Below are 22,614 nucleotides of genomic sequence, written 5' to 3'. Positions count from 1 at the left end.
GGTATCCGGAAATGATGATGTTTTTACTGTATAGTGTTTCAGAATGAAGTTCTGGGAACCTTACAGAGAGGCGTGGAAGAGAATATATCCTGTGACAATCTCGTGCTAGAAATCAACTCTCTCAAGTAAGTTGGCATATAAAGATTCACTCATACAGATAGGAAGACGTCTGATTTATTGATCCATTGGAATGGTCGCTATATCAGCAACTGTTTAATTCAGCCATGGATTGGTAGTTTTAAGGGTATGTTCACACAATGTGTTTTTTTATGACAAGAACAGCCGTTGTTAGCAGTTAAAGGGGTATTCCAATCAAACGTAACTTTTGATATCTTGTTGCCCATGGTGAGACTAACAATTCCTTCCATACTTGTTATTATCTATTCGGTCTCCTTCCCCCAGTTCTGAACTGCTGCTTTCTGCTGAAAACACAAAAGTCTGTGTGACAGCTTTTCTCTCCATCTCCCCCTCCTCCCCTGATGTAAACAAGTCCCTGACCGGTTTATATCTGCAACATTGTAGCTTCTTTGTAATGCTGAGAGGGTTAATCACAGTGAGGTCATTAGCAACTTGACCTCAGAATAACCCTCCCAGCATTACAAAGAAGCTATAATGTTACAGATAAAGCCTTCCAGGTACTTGTTTACATCAGAGACAGAGAAAAACACACACAGATTTTTCTATTTTCAGCAGAAAGCAGCAGCTCAGAACTGGGGGAAGGAGACTGAATAGATAATAACAAGTATGGAATGAATTGATAGTTTCACCATGGGCAGCAGCATATCAAAAGTTATGTTTGAGTGGAATACCCCTTTAAAACAACGGCCATTCTTGTCATATAAAAATGTGCTGCATTAAAATCAATGCAAACAGCAGCCGTTGTTCTAACACTCTTTGTTGTTGTTCGCTATGACCGTGGAAATAGTTGACAGTCCGTTATTTTCCGGCCGTAGTGCATTGAAATCAATGCAGTTTACAGTGAAACAACGGCCGTTGTTCATTCACTGTTTGAACATAACGTAAATCTGAAATTCTCCTCCTTTCACAGATATGCCTATAACATCTCTCTTGTGGAAGTAATGCAAATTTTATGCAAAGTGGTCCTGGAGTTCCCATTGCAGCAACTGAATGGAGTCCTTGATGTGAACCCGTACTGTAATGTAGTACTACCTGTGAGTGTTATGAGAAGCTCTTACTTATAGATTAAGGATTATGTCTGAAAGCTAACAAATCTAAGAATATCTGAGTTTTCTAGTGATTTTTTTGGCTTTTGGAAGGCTATGTGATACTATGGCTCCATGACAGTTTCCCCTGAGCTTTTCCAGATTATGAGAGAGGCTCACACACAGATTTTTACGTTTCAGCAGAAAGCAGCAGCTCAGAACTTGGGGAAGGAGACTAAATAGATAATAACAAGTATGGACGGAATTGTTAGTCTTACCATGGGCACCAACATATCAAAAGTTATGTTTGAGTGGAATACCCCTTTAACCCCTTAACGACGGATGATGTACATTTAAGCTGCTAGGGGAGTTCAGAGGGGGGCTGCGCAATAGGGGGGCGCGACCAATCACCGCTCCCGCCAATTAAAACCATTAAATGCAGCTGTCAAAGTCTTCTGAGTGGCCTTCCCTGGTGTTTAGTGGGGTGATCTCCCCCCCACCACCACCACGATGCGATCGTGGAGGGGAGATCCCTTTATCTTACCGCCCCGAAACTCAGCGTCGGAATGACTCTGATCCTGGCTCGGTATTCTATTGATCCCGGTCTACAGTAGGAATGCACAATGCCCCGAAAAATCTATTCTAATATCGATTCTTGGGGCAAAATATCAGTTCAATACCAGGGTTCTCTGGTAGTCAATACTCTATGTTAAGCTGTGCTTTTGTGCAGCTTAACATAGAGTATACTGCAGAGAACATGGAGAGAGAAGAGGGAGATCGCAGGACAAGGATGGACGTGCAGAGAGCGGGGGAGGAGATGTGGCTACTACACCTGAGAGGATCCAGCGCGGCTGTGAGGTAGGGGAGCCAGGCCGTTACTGTCAGGACCCTGCCGGGTGGGAATCACATGTCACCACACCGACAGGGAAGCAGGGTGAGTGAAGAGAACGCTGCAGCCTGCTGAACTGTGTGCCGGACATCACTAGTCTGCAGCAGACCAGACCAATAGAGCACCAATCTCATTGACCCCCCTTTTCCCATTTTATAAGTAAAATTAAATAAATAAACTTATTTTGTATCGCTGCGTGCGTAATTGCCCGAACTATTAAATTATCCCATTCCTGATCTCGCACGGTAAACAGCGTAAGAGCAAAAACTTGGCAAAGTGCAAAATTGCGCATTTGTGGTCGCATCAGATCCAGAAAAATTGCAATTAAAAGGGATTTAAAAAAGTCGCATATACGCCTGCAAGGTACCGATCATAATAAGAGCGTTATAAGGATGGTCATAGAGCAATTTTAAGGAACGTTTATTTTCTGTAAAAGGTTTAATTTTTTTTAAAAAGCCATCAAATAATATAAAAGTTATACAAGTTGCTTATCGTTTTCATCTTTTTACCATAGGATAAATAGAGTAAAAACTAAGCCCCCCCCCCCCCCCCCCCCCAAACAAAAAGAATTGCGTTTTATTTTTGTTTGTTTGTTTTTTTTTTCAATTTCACAGCGCATATAATTTTTTTCTGGTTTCGCAGCATAGTTTGTTCAAAGATGAGAGATTAGAGATGAGCGAACCTCGGGCATGATCGAGTCCATCCGAACCCGATCATTCGGCATTTGATTAGCTGGGGCTGCTGAAGTTGGATAAAGCTCTAAGGTTGTCTGGAAAACATGGATACAGCCAATGACTATATCCATGATTTCCACATAGCCTTAGGGCTTTATCCAACTTCAGCAGCCACCGCTAATCAAATGCCGAAAGTTCGGGTTCGGATGGACTCGAGCATGCTCCAGGTTCGCTCATCTCTATCTGCCATTGCAAGGGACAGTTAGGAAAAAAATAAGGGCTTATATGGGTCTCTAGGTGAAAAAATACAAGTGCTATGGCCTTTTATACATGTTTTCTTCATTCAGCTTCTCAAAAGATGGACCCCAGTTTTCAAAAACTACATAAAGCGTGCATCTGACCACTTGTGCTGTCTGAGTGCAATGGAAGAATTCTTTTTGGATCACGAACCTCTTTGGGCGGCAACTGCAAAGGTAACAAAGGAAAAGATATATTGACTTACACGCGTATAACTGCATAAACACATCTGCAAAACACATTTTTCCATTTCCAGATCAAATGGCCATAAAAGTAAAAGTTTTTCAGCATTAAAAAAAGAACAAATCATTCTTTTAACACAAACTGTCCTTGTTTCTTGAAAACACCAGAGGCTTTCCTTTAGGCCTCATTCACACGTCCGCAAAACTTGTTCGTAATTGTGGGCAAATTTAGATCATATTGTTCTCTATGGGAGATGTATCAACCATGGTGTAAAGTGAAACTGGCTCAGTTGCCCCTAGCAACCAATCAGATTCCACCTTTCATTTTCCAAAGAGTCTGTGAGGAATGAAAGGTGGAATCTGATTGGTTGCTAGGGGCAACTTGGCCTGTTTCACTTTACACCATGTTTGATGAATCTCCCCCAAATTTATACACATCTGCATTGTTTCCGGATCTGCAATAAAAAGGAAAAGGACACATCCTAGTGCGGACCATAATTGCGGCATGCGGCACACAACAACAGTAGAGGTCTATGGGATTCACATTTTTTGCAGACATTACCTCACGAACATCCGCAAAAAAAATAATAATAATAAGGATCCGCAAAAACAAACTGATGTGTGAATGAAGCCTTGGGCCTTATTTACACGTTCTGTAACTGTGTCCGTTATCACCTATTGATTTTTATAGGGCTATTCATATGATCAGTAGATTAAGAGTATGCATTGTGATCTACAAAAAAAGAAAAAAAAACATGTCCTAGTGTGGATCCATTTATTTTTATTTTTTTTTAGGGATTCACCAGTAGAAGTCAATGGGATCCGCTATTTTTTATGTATTGTAACCGTTTGACATCTGTGTTGTCGGCAAAAAAATGCAGATCTGCAATGGGCAAACTGGTAACATCTTTTTTTTTGCTGATGCACTACGGATGCACAATCCATATTTTTTAGTGGATTGTGAACGTTGGTAGAGGAAAGAATATACAGGCCAGAAAAAAAACACTGAATGAGTGATTAAGGCCTTAGGTTTTCCTGCTTCTTCCCATAACAATACAAAATGAATAACCAAGACTCTTTGTAGGCCTTGTCTTGCAGGTACAATAGCACCAGTAGGTGGCACCAGAGAGCTATTTGCATGATGAATAACACATGTGTAATGACAATTTTAAGGAAAACTATGAGCAGGTTACACAAATCTAACCTGCTGATATGTCCCTATTGAACAGTAGATGCTAAGGAGGAAGTTATGTCTTTCACCTTCATCCTTGGCGCTGTTCCGGTGCAGTAGTTCGCTCCGCAATCTGGTGAGACTGTTAGGAGCCCTGCCTGCCCCCCATATCACCGATCCACTGCTGGCCAGCCCACCCTTTTCTAAAAATGAAGTGTTCCTAACAGTCTCACCGGACCTTGGAGCACATGACTAACTGCACCGGAATGGCGCTGAGGATATAGGTAAGAGGCATACCTCCCTCCTCTGCGTCTCCTGTGCAATAGGGACATATCAGCGGGTTAGATTAATCTAACCTGCTGATATTTCCCTTTTAAAGGGAACCAATCACCTTCATGAGAGAGTGTGACCTGGCCCCAGTACCTTACATCTGCAGGGCACAGCTCTAACGCTGTGCCTGGCAGACTCCTGTGGGGCAACATTTTCGAAATAATGATCATTAATCCTCCGTCTTGGCACCTCACGCTGCCTCTGCCCTCTTCTCAGCTACTTACACTTGATTGTCAGCCTGACGCCCTGGACTGGGAAGTGGGTAGAGGCAGCATGACTACTTGCCGCTGTTGCTCTGCCTTTATGCCTAGTTAATAGGCGTTGGGATGGAGGATTAAAGATCAGTATATTGAAATTGCTGCCACCACAGCGTCATAGAGCTGTGCCTGGCAGCTGTAAGGTACTGGAGCCAGGTTACACTCTCTCAGGAAGGTGATTGGTTCCCTCCAATTAGCTATTAGATTAAGGAGACACATGGCACCTTTCATATATCTGTCTGTGCTTCCTGAACGTAAAAAATTGCTTTTATGGTTGGGGGGGTTTCATTGTGTTGTTGTTCTTGTTCTCCTTGGTTGGAGGGGTTTTGGACAAACTGTATACTGCGCAAAATGCCATTGTATAATTCCATGTGGTGTGTGTCATGTGTAATAACAAAATTGTGAAAATGATATAAATAAATATTTAAAAAAAAAAAAAAAATTGCTTTTATATTCTGATACAAGGAGTCAAAGAGGTGTTCCCAAGCAGGATCAGGTATGGGAGGGGGGAGTATGGAGGTGTTACAGGTTGCTGCACTTCAGGAGCTCGGGAAAGCCTCTCTGACTTTTCTTACTATATAATAAAAACATTTTTCTACATCCTAAAATTATATATATATATATATATATATATATATATATATATATATATACACACACACACCATGGGGGAGATTTATCAAACATGGTGTAAAGTGAAACTGGCTCAGTTGCCCCTAGCAACCAATCAGATTTCACCTTTCATTTTCCAAAGAGTCTGTGAGGAATGAAAGGTGGAATCTGATTGGTTGCTAGGGGCAACTGAGCCAGTTTCACTTTACACCATGTTTGATAAATCTCCCCCCCATGTGTCTCCTTGACCTAGCAGATTTTTACCAGCTACTGTTATCTCACAGTGTCCGCAGTTTAGAATGTGAATTACGGCTGATAGATCCCCTTTAACTGGAGATTAACTGGCACGATCAGCAAGCCACCTGTGGGTCACTGTACAGGAACCAATATTCTGAACCATTCACATTTAGTATGTATAGATGACACTTAAAGGCCCTATTACATAATCACTTGGTGTAATAGGGAGTGTTGAGAGGCAACGATCAGCCGACATGCTCAATGTCGTCTGATCCTTGTCTTTCAACATGTTCAAATAAACAATGCCCATAGCTACGGTCTGCTCCCCACACAACGCTGCCTTCATAATACTGGGAATCAAGGAAGGTGAGTATTCCCGTCTAAAAGGAAACATTCATTTCTTAAAGATTCTTGTTAGCCATAGACTGCAAACGTACACATTGTAGTTATAGATTCTCTGTTGGGGAAGAACATGTGACAGAACAAATAGTAATGTAGCGCAAGAATAGTTTTGACTCTTTCCCTCTAAATCAGTGCTTCTCAAACTGTGAGGCGCCCCCTAGTTGTTGGTGAGGCCCAGCTGGGGAGCCAGTTTTCACTAAAGTGACTATGGTCTGCACAGTCCTTTTTCTGTTTGAAAAAATCTCCATTTTAGCTGCATTATTAACTTATTTTGTACTTGCTTTATTAGTATAGAGAGCTTGGGAGATGGGTAAAAGGTAGCCCTAGCGTTATTTCCACCTTTAAAATGGACTTTTACCACAGATAGTGAGGCCCAGGTACCCTCTTGGTCAGTCTGGTGAGGCCCAGGCATTGCCTTGGTCTGTTGAATTAGGCTCCAGTAGAAAAAGTTTGAGAAGCACTGCTCTAAATGGTATGAAGCAGTTATTATTATTATTATTATTATTATTATTATTATTATGTAAGATTTTGGAAGTTGACGTCTCCCTCATTGTTTCACTTTTCTTGCAGGTTCTCATGGGGTTTTACCAGCAGGAGGTCTTGGCAGAGGAGATGATTCTCCGTTGGTTTTCAAAAACAGAAATAACAGAAAAGGGACGGCAGCTACGTAAAAAACAGGCGGTAAGATTGCATTTTGTATTTTCCATATAGTGTCTTAAAGGGGAACTATCAGCAGGTTAAAGGAATCTCCCTTTAACCCCTTAACGACGGATGACATACATTTAAGCTGCTAGGGGGGTTCAGAGGGGGGCTGCGCATTAGGGGGCCCGACCGATCAAGGCTCCCGCTAATTAAGACCATTAAATGCAGCTGTCAAACATGACAGCTGCATTTAAAAGTCTTCTGTGAGGCCTTCCGTGGTGTCTAGTAGGGGGATCTCCTACTTATCATGAGGCATGTTGGTGCACTGGGGGCAGTCAGGTAGCCCTCCCCTTCGCCTGCCCGCTGGCTCCTGCAGCACGTCTTCTTATTAATTTACATAACCTTTATTGACAGATGTTGCTTCTGTCTAACCTGCCTCTCGATTCACTTTAACCTCTTCCCAACATTTGATGTAACCGTCAGGCCAGATTTTAGAGTGAGCCCAGAAGCTGAGCCTGTTTCCTTACACAGTGCTAGCTACTATACATAGCAGAGACATTCTTATAGCATGACCTAAAGCAGTGAGATGCCAGGGGCTGTCTTCCATCTAACAGTTGCATGTACCAATCCTCTAGAAGGACTAAATAAAGGACTACAAATTTATAGGGGTACTTCTGCCAAAATCTTTTTCTTTTAAATCAAATGGTTTCAGAAAGTTATATAGATTTGTAATTTACTTCTATCTCAAGTCTTCCCGTACTTATTAGCTGCTGTATGTCCTGCAGGAAATGGTTCATTCTTTTTAGTCTGACACAGTGCTCTCTGCTGCCACCTCTGTCCATGTCAGGAACTGCCCTGTGGGGATTTGCTGCTGCTCTGGACAGTTCCTGACATGGACAGAGGTGGCAGCAGAGAGCACTGTGTCAGACTGGAAAGAAAACAACACTTCCTGCAGGACATACAGCAGCTGATAAGTACTGGAAGACTGCAGATTTTTGCAGTGTACTCATAAAACACATTGGCCCACATTTACTCATTTGTCTCTGCCAGAATTCTGGCTGAAAAAGTGACGCATGGGACTTTCCTCCACATTTATTATTACTTTTCTGCCACTTTTAAACTGGGTACAAAAAAGAGGTGTAGTTTATGCAAAAATGGGGCACCACAAAAAAGGCAGTAGGCGGTCTTTAAAGGTGTTATCCAGCAGTAAAAAAATTTTTACATTGCTACATTCAGATTTGACAGGAATCCCCCCCCCTTTTTTTTTTTTTTTTTGCACACACGCTGGTGCTCACATCATGGAGCATAGAAAGGTTACTACAGGGCAGGTAACATTCAGAAGGTTGGGTGGAATGTCACTCAGGCGATTGCTAGCATTGGCTGGCTGGTTTGTATGCACACATAAAGTTCCACCTCCCTTCTGCAGACAGATTTTTACTATACCTCTGTGGTATACAAACATTCTCAAAAGCATGTACACAAAAACACGACGGGTACTGGTTTAAAGGGGTACCTCACCAAAATGTTTTTCTTTTATATCAGCTGGTGCCAGAAAGTGCCAGAGATTTGTAATTTAGTTATATTTAAAAAAAAATCTCAAGCCTTCCAGTACTTAACAGCTGCTGTATGTTCTGCAGGAAGTAGTGTTCCAGTCTGGAGAGCAGGAGAGGTTTTCTATGGGGGTTTGCTGCTGCTCTGGATAGGTCCTGACATGGACAGAGGTGGCAGCAGAGAGCACTGTTTCAGACTGGAAAGAATACACAACTTCCTGCAGGACATACAGCAGCTGATAAGCACTGGAAGAATTAAATTTTTCTATTAAGAGAAGTAAATTACAAATCGATTTTTAAGTGTTACTGTCATACTTTTTTTTTTTTTTTTTTGCTTTGCAGAAATCAATAGTACAGGCGATTTTAAGAAACTTTGTAATTGGGTTTATTAGGCAAATATGCCGTTATCTGCATTCAAAAAGCCCCCCCCCCCCCCCCGTCCTCATCTCTCTCATTCACTGCTCATTATCAGGAAATCTCTACTTTTACATCAGTCGAGCCCTGTGTAACCTATGGAGAGGGTAGGAGGGAGATTAGTCACCGGCAGAGAACAAAGGATTACACAGTGGGACCTGTGTGAAAGGTCAGTGCTGACTTCAGAGGAGATAGCCTGGTGATGTAGCTGTAAATTAACTCTTTGTTGGCCTGTTTTGGTGCCTCATCTCCCTCCACCCCTTCCCTCTCCATAGAAAACCATGAATACAGGGGGGAGAGCTTCAAACTGCTTTTTCATGATATAAATGCATTTTTCTGCTAATAAACCCAATTACAAAGTTTCTTAAAATCGCCTGGACTATTGATTTCTGCAAAAAAAAAAAATTTAAATGACAGTGACACTTTAACCTCTTAAGGACATATGGCGTACCCCTACGTCATATGTCCTCACTTGCACTTCAAAGCGGGGCCGCGCGGCGGCCCCGCTTTGAAGTGCCGCGATCCCGGGTGCCGCGTGTAGCCCGGGACCGCCGCTATTAGCGGGCACGGTCTGATCGCCGTGCCCGCTAATTAGCTAATCGGAGGCAGCTGTCAAAGTTGACAGCTGCCTCCGATTACCGGAGGCAACGTTTCCCTGGTGTCTAGTGGGGGAGATCGCTCCTCCGGGACCTTGTCCCGGAGGAGCGATCTCCGTTACTGATGCCGGCCGGGGACGCGTCCAAGATGGCGCCGTCCTCGGCTCGGCACTCGTTCGTTTTCGGCTGCAGCAGCCGAAAGCAAACGAGTGCCGATCTCATGGATCTCTGCAGCATATCTATGCTGCAGAGATCTCAATGAGAGATCACAGTGTATATACTAGAAGTCCCCCAGGGGGGCTTCTAGTATATGTGTAAAAAAAAAAAAAAAGTGTTGTTAATAGTAAAAAGCCCCCTCCCCTAATAAAAGTCTGAATCACCCCCCTTTTCCCAGGTTTTAAATAAAAGTAAACAAATAAATAAATAAACAAACATGTTTGCTATCGCCGCGTGCGTAATCGCCCGAACTATTAATTATTCACATTCCTGATCTCGTACGGTAAACGGCGTCAGCGCAAAAAAATCCCAAAGTGCAAAATTGCGCATTTTTGGTCGCATCAAATCCAGAAAAAATGTAATATAAAGCTATCAAAAAGTCGTATATGCGCAATCAAGGTACCGATAGAAAGATCACATCATGGCGCAAAAAATGACACCTCGCACAGCCCCATAGACCAAAGGATAAAAGTGCTATAAGCCTGGGAATGGAGCGATTTTAAGGCACGTATATTGGTTAACAACGGTTTGAATTTTTTACAGGCCATCAGATACAATATAAGTTATACATGTTATATATCGTTTTAATCGTAACGACTTGAGGAACATGCATAACAAGTCAGTTTTACCACAGGGCGAATGGCGTAAAAACACATTTCCCCCAAATAAAAGAAATGCGTTTTTTTTTTCAATTTCACCACACTGAATTTTTTTCTGGTTTCGCAGTGTACTTTATGCAAAAATTCAGCCTGTAATTGCAAAGTACAATTAGTGAAGCAAAAAATAAGGGGTCATGTGGGTTTCTAGGTGGAAAAATGCAAGTGCTATGACCTTTTAAACACAAGGAGGAAAAACCGAAAACGTAAAAACGAAAATGGGCCATGTCCTTAAAGGGTTAAAAAAAAAAAAAAAAAAAAAACATTTTGCTGGACTATCCCTTTAATGCCCAAACTTGCAGAAACCAAACATAGTTTTTTCTTTTCTCTCATGTTTCCTGTTTTTTAAAACCTTGGTGCATCTTATAGTCCAGTATGCCTTTTACCTCGCCTCTGTGTCTGTTACCCTGTCTCGGTGAGAGAAGCACAGCATCCACTTTTATTCTATGTTGGGGGAAAGTATAATGAAGCATGGGGCACGGGGGAAAGTATAATGAAGCATGGGGCACTTTCTAAACTTTCATTTTTAATGTTGCAGCTTCAGAAGTTTATACAGTGGTTGGAAGAAGCAGAAGAGGAATCTTCAGATGATGAGTGATGTGGAGGGCGGCCATACTTCCTACTCAGCTGCTGTATGTTTCTGTTGGCTAGTCACTACTCATGGATGAAGCGGAGTGTGCTGAGCTGCTTTCAGACGATGGGCCGTTCTTATATTCTTCAGGGCCCCAGTGCCACAGATCCATCAATAAACTGCCAAGGATTATCTATCAATTACCTATCAACCTCCAATAAGTACCTGATACACAGTGGATGCTGGGTTGCATAGTTCTTCTGAACTGCTCGCTCTGGGCTCATTTTATATCCCCCCCCCCCCTTAAACATACGATTTTGTATTCCCTCCATCACATCTCTTTTACAGACATCTAAAAATTTTGGTTAGATGGCCAGAACCAGGTAAATCTGTCCATCTGTCCATTACCAACCGCTACAGGACTATGAGCTGATGTGTTAAGTGCAAATATTTATTTCGGGGAACAAATAAAAACTATATGGCTCTTGGCTGTTTTCGTATGTACAGTTTCAATTGTTTTAGTTCTTTTTTGTTTTGTTTTTTTATATATGTTAAAGTATTAATTGGGTTGTTACGATAACACAAAGCAATTATTGGCCGTACTTGGCTGATTAGCGGCCGTTATGGCCGATAGTTGTTTCGCATAGTAGGTCATGTTTTAAATCAATGCACGTTGTTGGCTGAGCGTTACCCTAAAATCGTGAACACCATAGTGATGGTCTGCTTGCTCCTTGTAATAGGAGGAGCGAAAATAGACCTCTGCTCTCTTCTATGGAGTACCCGGACGATCTAAGAATTTTGGACTAACCTCTCTGTGTACTTCCTACTTACTATTAGGGCTATTACTTACTGGGAGGGGGGGCATACAAGCAGAGATACAGACATACAAAGAAAGGAGAACTGTGGTCGCTCAACTTATAACGGCCTCAAGATACAATATTTTCAACATACAATGCTACTTACTGGACCACCGTAACATAAGACCAGACTCAACATACAATTCTACAGAGTAAGTTCATTTGCGTGGTCAGTGCCCAGTCTGTATATGAATACTTCTTGTGTAATAAATATTGAGCACAAAGGCAACGCCCCTGGATGCCGGGGTATTCACAAGAGAAATGACCAATATCCTTCAGCTCTCTAAAATTCCAGTTATACTGTACGTTTGTGCCCTGAAAGCTGATCGGATACGGCGAAAAGGTCATGTGACTGCAGTAGCTGGCAGTGATTTGTAAGTGCAAGTGTAAGTGTTGACCAAGTGCCACGATCAGTTAAAGGGGTAGTTCAGCAAAAAATTATTATAATATCCTCATATTCAGCTCAAGCACAAAGTGAACATTTATAATTCATTCCGTGTATACAAACGGATAGTGTGCGAACTTAAACTGTGTAACCAGTCAAGCAACATGTACAGTAACTTAAGATAAATTATCCTACAAACTGGACGCTTTCATCTCAGGGGTAATATTGTTAAAATCATAGCTGGAGGCCGGGTGAAAAAGAAGTAGTGACAGCACCGTCTCAAGGGGTAAATAGTGCAGGTTGCCTGGGGGGACTTGACGGCTCTATGACTCAAGCGTGCTGGAGGAAGGCTGCATGGAACTGCCAAAACATTGCAGAGGTGAATGAAGACTTTGCAAAGAAATTCAGATATTGGGGCAGTGTCTCCAAGAGATATTGATCCCTATAAATTTTTCTTTAAAGGGGTACTCTGGGCCGGGGGCATTTTTGAGGATTGCCAGGATCGCCCCTATTTTATGCCACCAATTCTGTGCTCCAAGAACATAGCACAAAGCTTTTAGTTAGGATCGGCCGGCAGCTGGTCAGTCCGTGTCGCTCCTCCGTGGGTGCTGGGAACAGCTGGATCCAGTCCTGGGAAACTGGGAGCAGTGTTTTCTAAAGACTGTATTTTCACTTCAGGCTGGGGTTTACATCAGGGACAGGACTGTGGAGGTAACCTCTTCATAGCTTTAAGCCCCCCCCCCCCCCCCCGTCAGAGTGCAGCATTTATGTGTCCACATTTCTTCATGCTCCCTGTAGTATCTGTCAGGCCCTGGGTTTCCCATCCTTTCCATTCCTGCTATAATCTGCCTGCACTTACACTCAGTTATACACACTGCTGCTATAATGTGCCTGCACTTACACACTGCTGTATTGAAAAGTTTCTACCACTGTCCTCCTGCACAGCTCTGTGATTCTAACTTCCTGATTGGTCCATGCTCAACACACACCCCTTCCTCATTGGTGTCATGTGACCACACAGACCTCTGACAGCAGCATTATAAGGATCTGAAGTTCCATCCTGTTTCTACAAACTGCTGCTGTGTTATCAGGGTTATGCAGTTATTATACTCCACATGCTGATTGCTATACTGGACTGTAACTTATAATATCACATATTCAGCTGTTTCTAAATGTTTGTTTCATTTTACATGTTATTCAGAATAAAAAATGATATTTGGGGTGTGGAACCAATTTTCTACATTTCAATGATTTCTTATAGGAAACTTTGCTTTGGTATAAGAGTGGGTTTGGATTACAAGCGCGGTCCGGAACAAATTATGCTCATAATCTAAGGCACCACAGTATATGTCTTTTGAAGAGGTGGAAACTTAAAGGGGTATTCCAGGGAAAATCAATAATTTAACAAAGGAAAGGGTTAACCAAGGTTAACACTTTCCTAATATACTTACCTGTTGTTTTTTGGCCCCCCAAGGAGATCTCCGGTCCGGTCACGTGATCTTGCAGCTTGTGGCTCGGATCCTCTTCTTCTTCCGGTTCGGTGACGTCACCACCCGGCCGGCGCCGCTCTCCGTCTCATTAGCAGCAGAGCACTGAACCCTGACTGGCTTGGTAGCGTGCAGCCAATCAGGGTTCAGTGCTCTGCATCCCCACACGCTTCAGAATGGGGGTCCCCTGAGGCTGCAGTAAATTATCAGGGGTTGTCGGGCTCAGTGCCGGTCACCAGTTACATGGGCCGGCACTGCACTACAGCAGGTGATCACTCCGCAACCCCCCCCCCCCACCTTGTCAGCGATGCCGACCGAGTCCCGGGAGGGGATGCGGCGGGCGGCTTTACTTCATTCATAGCTACCAGACACCCGGCCGCCCGCCGCATCCCTTCCCCCCAGGGACTCAGGGTCGGCATCGGTGGGGAAGTAATGTGTATCGGCTGCTGATCCCCCCGGCCCCCCCTCCCTGTGTCCCTGTCAGATCACTCACCCCCACCCCCGGAGCGTGCTGCGTGCCCCGATCTCTGCACTGGTCTGAAGCCCCTGTACTCAGCTGACAGGCGCTGTGTACAGAGCAAGAAATCTCTCCTGCCTCAGTCACACAGAGCCTGTCAGCTGAGTACAGGGGCTTCAGACCAGTGCAGAGATCGGGGCCAGCAGCACGCTCCGGGGGTGGGGGTGAGTGATCTCTGACAGGGACACAGGGAGGGGGGGCCGGGGACCAGCAGCAAATACATATTACTTTGCAGGACTTCCCCCCTCCTCCCTGTGTCCCTGTCAGAGATCGCTCACCCCCGGAGCGTGCTGCTGGCCCCGATCTCTGCACTGGTCTCAGGCACCTGTACTCAGCTGACAGGCTCTGTGTGACTGAGGCAGGAGAGATTTCTTGCTCTGTACACAGCGCCTGTCAGCTGAGTACAGGGGCTTCAGACCAGTGCAGAGATCGGGGCACGCAGCACGCTCCGGGGGTGGGGGTGAGTGATCTGACAGGGACACAGGGAGGGGGGGCCGGGGGGGATCAGCAGCCGATACACATTACTTCCCCACCGATGCCGACCCTGAGTCCCTGGGGGGAAGGGATGCGGTGGGCAGCCGAGTGTCTAGTAGCTATGAATGAAGTAAAGCCGCCCGCCGCATCCCCTCCCGGGACTCGGTCGGCATCGCTGACAAGGTGGGGGGGGGGGGGGTTGCGGAGTGATCACCTGCTGTAGTGCAGTGCCGGCCCATGTAACTGGTGACCGGCACTGAGCCCGACAACCCCTGATAATTTACTGCAGCCTCAGGGGACCCCCATTCTGAAGCGTGTGGGGATGCAGAGCACTGAACCCTGATTGGCTGCACGCTACCAAGCCAGTCAGGGTTCAGTGCTCTGCTGCTAATGAGACGGAGAGCGGCGCCGGCCGGGTGGTGACGTCACCGAACCGGAAGAAGAAGAGGATCCGAGCCACAAGCTGCAAGATCACGTGACCGGACCGGAGATCTCCTTGGGGGGCCAAAAAACAACAGGTAAGTATATTAGGAAAGTGTTAACCTTGGTTAACCCTTTCCTTTGTTAAATTATTGATTTTCCCTGGAATACCCCTTTAAGTGCAGCATAGCGGTGTTCTCATGAGTGTTTGATGCATCTCATCCTTGTCTGATATTACTGTTCTGTTATTTGGAACAGTCAGAGGTTTTCTATGGGGATTTGCTCCTGATCTGGACAGTTCCTGTGTCAGCAGAGAACATTGTGTCAGACTGGAAAGAATACACCACTTCCTTGCAGGACATACAGCTGCTCATAACTACTGGAAGACTGGAGATTTTTTTTTTTATAGAATTAATTTACAAATCTGTATAACTTTGTGCTTTGTTGATCTGAAACACGCTGCTACGCATTTTCATAGACATAAATTATTAGACCATCTTGGTGACATGGTACAGAGCTAGAAGTAAACAGTCTTTTCCCCATGATCCAGCAAGCAGTGGGGTACTTACACATTCCGAACCTGACCTGTCTCTGGGACACATCAAAAGTTTGTTTAATTAAAGCCAATGTGCTATCAGGTATATCGCTTTACGGTTTTCACATCAATAGAGTGGTACAGTCGCGCAGGGATTCGGAGGTCCAGTTTTCATGTGTACTGCGTCAGTCTATTTCTGGGTATCGGCCCACCCCCAGTGGGGCGAAACCCCCCCCTTCTGTGATGCTGCTCCATTGATTGTAATAGAGCAGCGTCACAGAGGGGAGGGGTTTTTGTCACACCTGGTTGGGTGGGCCTATAGTGCTTCAGGCCGGGACAGCGCCCAGGCACAGGCTGGCACCGTGCACAGGAAACAGGCCGCTTTTTATTTAAGTGAATGTAGCATCAGGTACATCGCTGCGCTTTCTTTTACCTTAATTGATCAGCGCAGGGATACCTGTGATGTAGTCCTATTTTAGAAACTGCGCCCAGTTCCTATGCTCCATGTCGCTCTTTTACCGATCAGCAGCCCACCACCCTCCAGTGTGGCTACATCCCCTTTCCTCTGTGACGCGGCTTCAATGGAGTTGCATTACAGAGGGAAGGGGGTATTGTAAACCCTAGTGGGCCACCCCGGAGCAGAGCAGCATTTAAAAAAAAAAGAAAAAAAAAAGCGTCACCGGCATCCTTGTGCTGATCGATTAAAATCACAGCCATGTACCTAATGGTACATTTGCTTTAAAGGGGTTATCCAGCATTAGAAAAACATGGCCACTTTCCCTATCGTCCCATTGGCATCACAACATATGGGGTATTATCGCCCCTGCGAGCCCCTGGGACGAAGGAATTTTAATGAAATAAATAAGCAAAGCTTTAATCCCCTCCTCCAGGAAGTATAATAAGCCCCACCTTCCCCACACACCTCAGTCTTTTTTCACTTCGCCTGAAAGCCCGAAGGGACGTTCCCTCCTCCCTATTCTTTCTAGGTACCTGCGGAGTGCCAGGGTGTCCAGGTGTCACCGCAGGATCCCGCATCAGGCCGGTATTTCCGTAGGATGGCGTAATTCAGCTCATCTGGATTCCGGTATGCTTGTTTTAGCTTAATATTGCTGTGGAACGCATATGCGTTCCATATCGGCGCCACGTCACTTCCGGTTCGCCGGCGGTGGAACGCATGACGCGTGCGTGTCAGCGCCGCGTCGGCAATGCGTCACTTCCGGTTCCGGGTCAGCTCGCGGTGCGTGTGTTTCCACCGCAGAGCTGTATGTATATATAGTGGTGAAGTGGCTGTATGAAGACAGGTCTGATCTTCATTGGATCTCGGTGACTGTTTCCAGCTTGTGCTAGAACATACAGGAGCCACCACTACTTTGTTTCCACTGAGTTAGTCTACTTGCCTATACTAAAGTAAGTACTCTGCTGCCACCTTGTGGCGTATGTTGGTATTGCTGTCTACTGGGTTTTTCATTAGACTAGGTCTATTGAAATATATGTTTGCTCTCCCTAGATGTCGGAAATGGATACTACTCCATCCAGTAAAAAATCTACTAAAAGAAAACATTTTGCCTGTGCAGATTGTGAGACTCCGTTGCCGGACGGATATGAATACCGTATGGAGACCATCTATTCAGATAAGATTATTCCATTTTTTTCTTGAGAAGGAAAAATGTTGATATATACATATATATGTAATTACAGTTCGCTGTGAGTCTTGTAGACCTAAACCTAGGTCTAATGATGAACCTGACGTCCAGGATGTGGTTGTGTGGGTTAAGGACTATGTACAAAAGTCTTTGGCTGCTAGTCAAATAGTCCAGCATACTTCCAAGAAGAGGAGTAAGCGTAGCATATCTCCTTCCACTTCTCAGCCTGTGAGTATATATTGTCTGGCTGAGAAATGGTGCCTCTCAGTGAATCTGATATATATTATTCTACCCTAGGGGTCGGTTCTGTCTAAAAGCCAGCAAGACAAATCCTCCTCCTCTTCTGAATCATCCTCCACAACGGAAGATGAGAAAGAGATGTTTAAGGGATACTTCACCACCGATAGGATCTATAAGCTAAGGAAGGCGGTGCAGGCAGAGATCCATCCTGAAGAGTCAGAGGAAGGTCAGTCCTCCAGGGGAAAGCCTAGGGCTTTTCAGGTTGGAGAGACATCCATGACCATGTTACAAACGGAATGGAAGAAACCGGAGAAGGCCCCGGTTCTTAGTAAGAGGTTCAAAACCTTATATGTCCTCAAGGAGGACCAATGTAAGGAGTGGATAGAACCTCCCAAGGTCGATACAGCCATTGCCAAATTATCCAAACGCACGGTTTTACCTGCGGAGGATGGCTCTAACTTGAAGGACCCTATGGATAGAAGGGTCGAAGTGGCCTTCAAGAGATCCTATACTGCGGCCGCTGCCCAAGGGGCAGTTTCCATATCCTCATTTGAGGTTTCTAGAAGCCTCAGGCGTTGGCTGGCTAAAATCCAAGAAAACTTGGAATCAGGGGTAAGCAGGGATAAGATCCTTCGCTCCTTCAAGGAAGTTAACATGGCCATAGACTTTCTCTGCGATGCAGCATCGCAAGGGACAAGACTAGCCTCTAAGTCAATGGCTCTGTCTACTGCTGGTAGAAGAGCATTATGGCTAAGACCCTGGGTTGGTGATGCAAATTCCAAGTTTCAGCTGTGCAACATGGAATTCCAACCAGGGAGGCTATTTGGCACAGAGCTGGACAAACTGATGGAGGAGATGTCAGACAAAAAGGGAAAGTCGCTTCCTCTATCCTATAAAACTCGGGAGTCCTTTCGGAGAGCCAAATCTCCTCAGCGTGGAAGGACTAGATACCAGTACAGAGGAAGAGGGAAGAATTATTCTAGGAGAGGACCAGGCAAGCAGCCTAATAAGGACAATAAAAAACCCGACTTCTGACGCCAGAAGTATCCCGGTAGGGGGGCGTCTAAGTTTGTTTCTCCCAGCATGGGAGAGGTTAATAAAGGATCAGTGGATAGTAAACCTTATCCGCAATGGTTATGTCCTTCATTTTTCTCTCCTTCCTCCTCCAAGGTTTCTAATATCCCGAAAACTAAGACCAGAGAAACAGACAGTTCTAGAGGAAGAAATTCTTCACCTCTTGTCCATACAGGCGCTGGAAGACGTTCCTCCATCGGAAATTGGTCAAGGCATGTACTCGCCGGTATTTCTCGTACCGAAGCCATCAGGAAGGTGGAGACCTATTATAGACTTGCGGTTTCTAAACAGGTTCATAGTAAAAAGAAAATTCCGCATGGAAAACATAAAATCGGTGAGAGCAATCCTCCAAGAGGGGGATTTCATGGCATCAGTGGATCTCCAAGACGCCTATCTCCATGTTCCCATTCTAAGAGCGCACAGAAGATATCTGAGGATTGCCATCCACCTCAGGGGCCAGGTAAGACACTATCAATTCAGAGTTCTCCCATTCGGGATAACTTCTGCTCCGTACATTTTCACAAAGATAGTGTCATCCATGATGGTCCTATTCCGACTGGAAGGGATAAAGATCATCCCATACCTCGACGACTGGTTGATTATGGCTCAGACTCAGAATCTCCTGAATCAGCAGCTGAATTATGTCCAGGACATACTGCAGCAGTTGGGTTGGCTTATCAACCTAGAGAAATCAGATCTAGTCCCATCCAGAACCAAGGTGTTCCTGGGTTTTCTGATAGATTCTGCACAAATGAAGCTATTCCTATCAACCCCCAGAGTCGAACGAATCCAGGCAGGTGCTCAATTTCTTGTTCCTCCTCGACAGGTCTCCATAAGAACCCTTATGAGATTCCTAGGACTCCTCGCTTCAGCAGCCGATGCAGTGCCTTGGGCGCTGTGGCACATGAGATCCCTACAAGCAGAGGTCCTAGCTGTTTGGAACCGGGAACTGGAGGATCTGGACACAGTGCATACTTTGTCCACACGAACGAGAGAATCCCTGATGTGGTGGAGGCAGGTCAAACATGGAGTTTTGATTTCAGAGCCACATTGGGTCACCATAACGACGGACGCCTCAGGCACAGGATGGGGAGCCCACCTGTTGGAAAGAACAATTTCGGGACTTTGGAATCCGCTAGAATCCAGGCTTCCCTCCAATGTAAGAGAGCTGAGAGCAATTTATCTTGCTCTTCTGCATTTTTCATCAATGATATCACACAGGGCTGTAAGGATCAGGACAGACAACGTAGCTTGCGTTGCTTACCTGAACAAACAGGGAGGTACCCGATCCCCCTTACTCCTGAAAGAGGTGGAGAAGATTTTCATCTGGGCAGAGTCCAGGGTATCCAGGCTATCTGCAATACACATCAGAGGGATACACAATACTCTGGCGGATCGACTAAGTCGAGGACTTAGGGCCCTATTCCACTGGACGATTATCGTTCAGATTATCGTTAAATCGTTCGAATCTAAACGATAATCGTTCGGTTGAAATGCAGTTAACGATTAACGACCGAACGAGAAATCGTTGATCGCTTTATAAGACCTGGACCTATTTTTATCGTTGCTCGTTCGCAAATCGTTCGCGTTGAATAAGACATCGTTCGGTCGTTCGCAATAGATACGAATGCAATAGCGAATAAATAGCGAAGAAAAAACGATCGCAATTACGATCATAAGTAACGATTATCGTTCAATGGAAATGAGTGAACGTTTTCAGGTCTTTCGCAATAGTGGTCGTTTGCGATCGTTAATCGTTAATGATATGCAAACGATAATCGTCCAGTGGAATAGGGCCCTTACGGTCCCAGGGGAGTGGTCTCTCTCGAGGAGAGTGTTCACTCAGATAACACGCAGATGGGGACTTCCCCAAATCGATCTTATGGCATCAGCAAGCAATGCCAAACTGACGACATTTTGTTCCCTATATACAGCGGACAGCCCGACAGTAGTCGATGCGATGACCATACCATGGACATTTCGGCTGGCTTACATCTATCCACCCATCGCCATGATCCCACGAGTTCTGGCGAAGATTCGATTGGATCAGGCGACAATTATAATTGTGACCCCCTTCTGGCCGAAGAGGTCATGGTTCACGCTACTCATGAACATGAGCAAGGGAGAATTCTGGAAACTCCCTCTACAGCCAGATCTGATATCCCAGGGACATCATCTGTGCAAGGACCTAGCCAGCCTCAGCCTAACAGCTTGGAGGCTGGAGGGACCATACTAAATACCGGGTTCTCTGAGAAAGTTTTGCATACTCTTTCTCATGCACGTAGTAGTGCTACGAATAGATCCTACCTCCGAATCTGGAAGATATTTCAGAACTGGTGTTCTACCAAACAGATCGACCCTATAAAACCATCGACTCCACAGTTGCTAGAATTCCTGCAGGAGGGATTCGATAAAGGTTTGAAACCCGGATCCATAAAGGTACAGATCGCAGCCTTATCTGCTCACCTGAACTGCCGTCTCTTTCAGATCCTCGAAATAAAGAACTTTGTTAAAGCCGTGACCAGGCTAAGGCCTAGTCTGGTGAGACAGGTAGATACCTGGGATCTATCCTTAGTATTAAGACGTCTATGTCTTCCGCCGTTCGAGCCACTGGAGGAAGCGGACTTCAAGTTTCTTTCATTTAAAGTTGCCTTCCTCTTGGCGATTACTTCTGCCAAGAGGGTGGGGGAGCTCCAGGCTTTGGGTTCTGCGCCCCCTTACATAGTGTTTTCTCAGGATAAGGTCATCTTGAAGTTCCTTCCAGGTTTTCTTCCGAAGGTGGCAACTCACGCCAACATTAACCAGTCGGTGGTCCTTCCGGTTTTTTCTCCTGCATCTTCATCTGAAGAAGTCCTGGATCTCTCGCTATTGGATGTTCCCAGATCTATCAGGTTATACCTGAGTAGAGTGGATACTTTTCGTAAAGAAGAGAATTTTTTCATTCTGTTTGCTGGTAAGAACAGAGGTAAAAAGCTTCAAAGCCTACAATATCGCGTTGGATCTGCGATTGTATAGGCCTCTGTTATTCTTCAGCTGGAATGTCTCCACCTGAGTTTACTAAGGCTCATTCAACCAGAGCAGTAGCCTCTAGTTGGGCAGAGCGCACTTCGGTGCCCATTGAGGACATATGTCAGGCGGCGACCTGGTCTTCAGTTTCCACCTTTGTCAACCATTATAGGTTGCAGTCTCTATGTGCATCTAGAACGGTATTTGCTAAATCCGTACTTTCTGCTGCCGCGATTAATGACCCACCCAATGAGGATACTTGCTAGTTCCCCATATGTTGTGATGCCAATGGGACGATAGGGAAGTGAAAATTATTGTGTTAATTTGTTTTCCCTGAGACCCATTGGCATCACAAGGCACCCGCCCTGTGTTATTGTATTCGTTATAATTTGACTGAGGTGTGTGGGGAAGGTGGGGCTTATTATACTTCCTGGAGGAGGGGATTAAAGCTTTGCTTATTTATTTCATTAAAATTCCTTCGTCCCAGGGGCTCGCAGGGGTGATAATACCCCATATGTTGTGATGCCAATGGGTCTCAGGGAAAACAAATTAACACAATAATTTTCACTTCTTCCAGAGACAGCACCACTCTTGTCTCCAGTTGGGTGGGCATTTGGAACTCTGTTCCATTGAAGTGAATGGAGCTTAAAGGGGTTAGCCAGCGCTAGAAAAACATGGCCACTTTTGCACCGCTCTTGTCTCCAGATTGGGTGGGGTTTGAAACTTAGTTCCATTGAAGTAAATGGAGCTTAATTGCAAACCACACCTGACCTGGAGACAAGAGCGGGGGGGGGGGGGGGGGGGGAGTGGCCATGTTTTTGTGGCACTGGATAACCCCTTAAACTGCAAACCCCACCTAAACTGGAGACAAGAGCGGTGCTGTCTCTGGAAGAAAGTGGCCATGTTTTTGTGGCACTGGATAAACCCCATTGTGTGTGTGTTAAAAGTATGAGATGAGCGGCCAATCACGTGATAGGGTGCCCACTCTTTTGCCCATTATTGAAGCAACTGTTGGGGCTTTTAGGTTGATTTAAACTGTATTCGCCTCAGAGAACTTCATTCCTGTGAATAAGAAACTAGCTTCTGTCCCTTGAAATCAATAGCAGGCTCTCCAGCT

At 45.1% G+C, this 22,614-nt stretch overlaps 1 protein-coding gene across 1 annotated transcript in view; it reads left to right on the top strand.

The window, feature by feature from the left end:
- Positions 1-11,347, top strand: part of EIF2B5 (eukaryotic translation initiation factor 2B subunit epsilon) — a 34,224-nt gene extending 22,877 nt beyond the window's left edge. The window contains exons 12-16 of the mRNA XM_069973469.1: positions 35-125; positions 1,049-1,172; positions 3,074-3,199; positions 6,785-6,895; positions 10,827-11,347. Coding sequence (XP_069829570.1) covers positions 35-125; positions 1,049-1,172; positions 3,074-3,199; positions 6,785-6,895; positions 10,827-10,886 — 512 coding nt within the window. The 3' untranslated portion in view covers positions 10,887-11,347. The remainder of the gene's footprint in view (positions 1-34; positions 126-1,048; positions 1,173-3,073; positions 3,200-6,784; positions 6,896-10,826) is intronic.
- The last annotated feature ends 11,267 nt before the right edge of the window (positions 11,348-22,614 follow it).

The sequence above is a fragment of the Dendropsophus ebraccatus genome, chromosome 6 (genome assembly GCF_027789765.1).
Source record: "Dendropsophus ebraccatus isolate aDenEbr1 chromosome 6, aDenEbr1.pat, whole genome shotgun sequence".
Classification (NCBI taxonomy): domain Eukaryota; kingdom Metazoa; phylum Chordata; class Amphibia; order Anura; family Hylidae; genus Dendropsophus; species Dendropsophus ebraccatus.
Note: the sequence above shows the minus strand (reverse complement) of the source record. Positions and strands in the feature narration are given on the sequence as shown.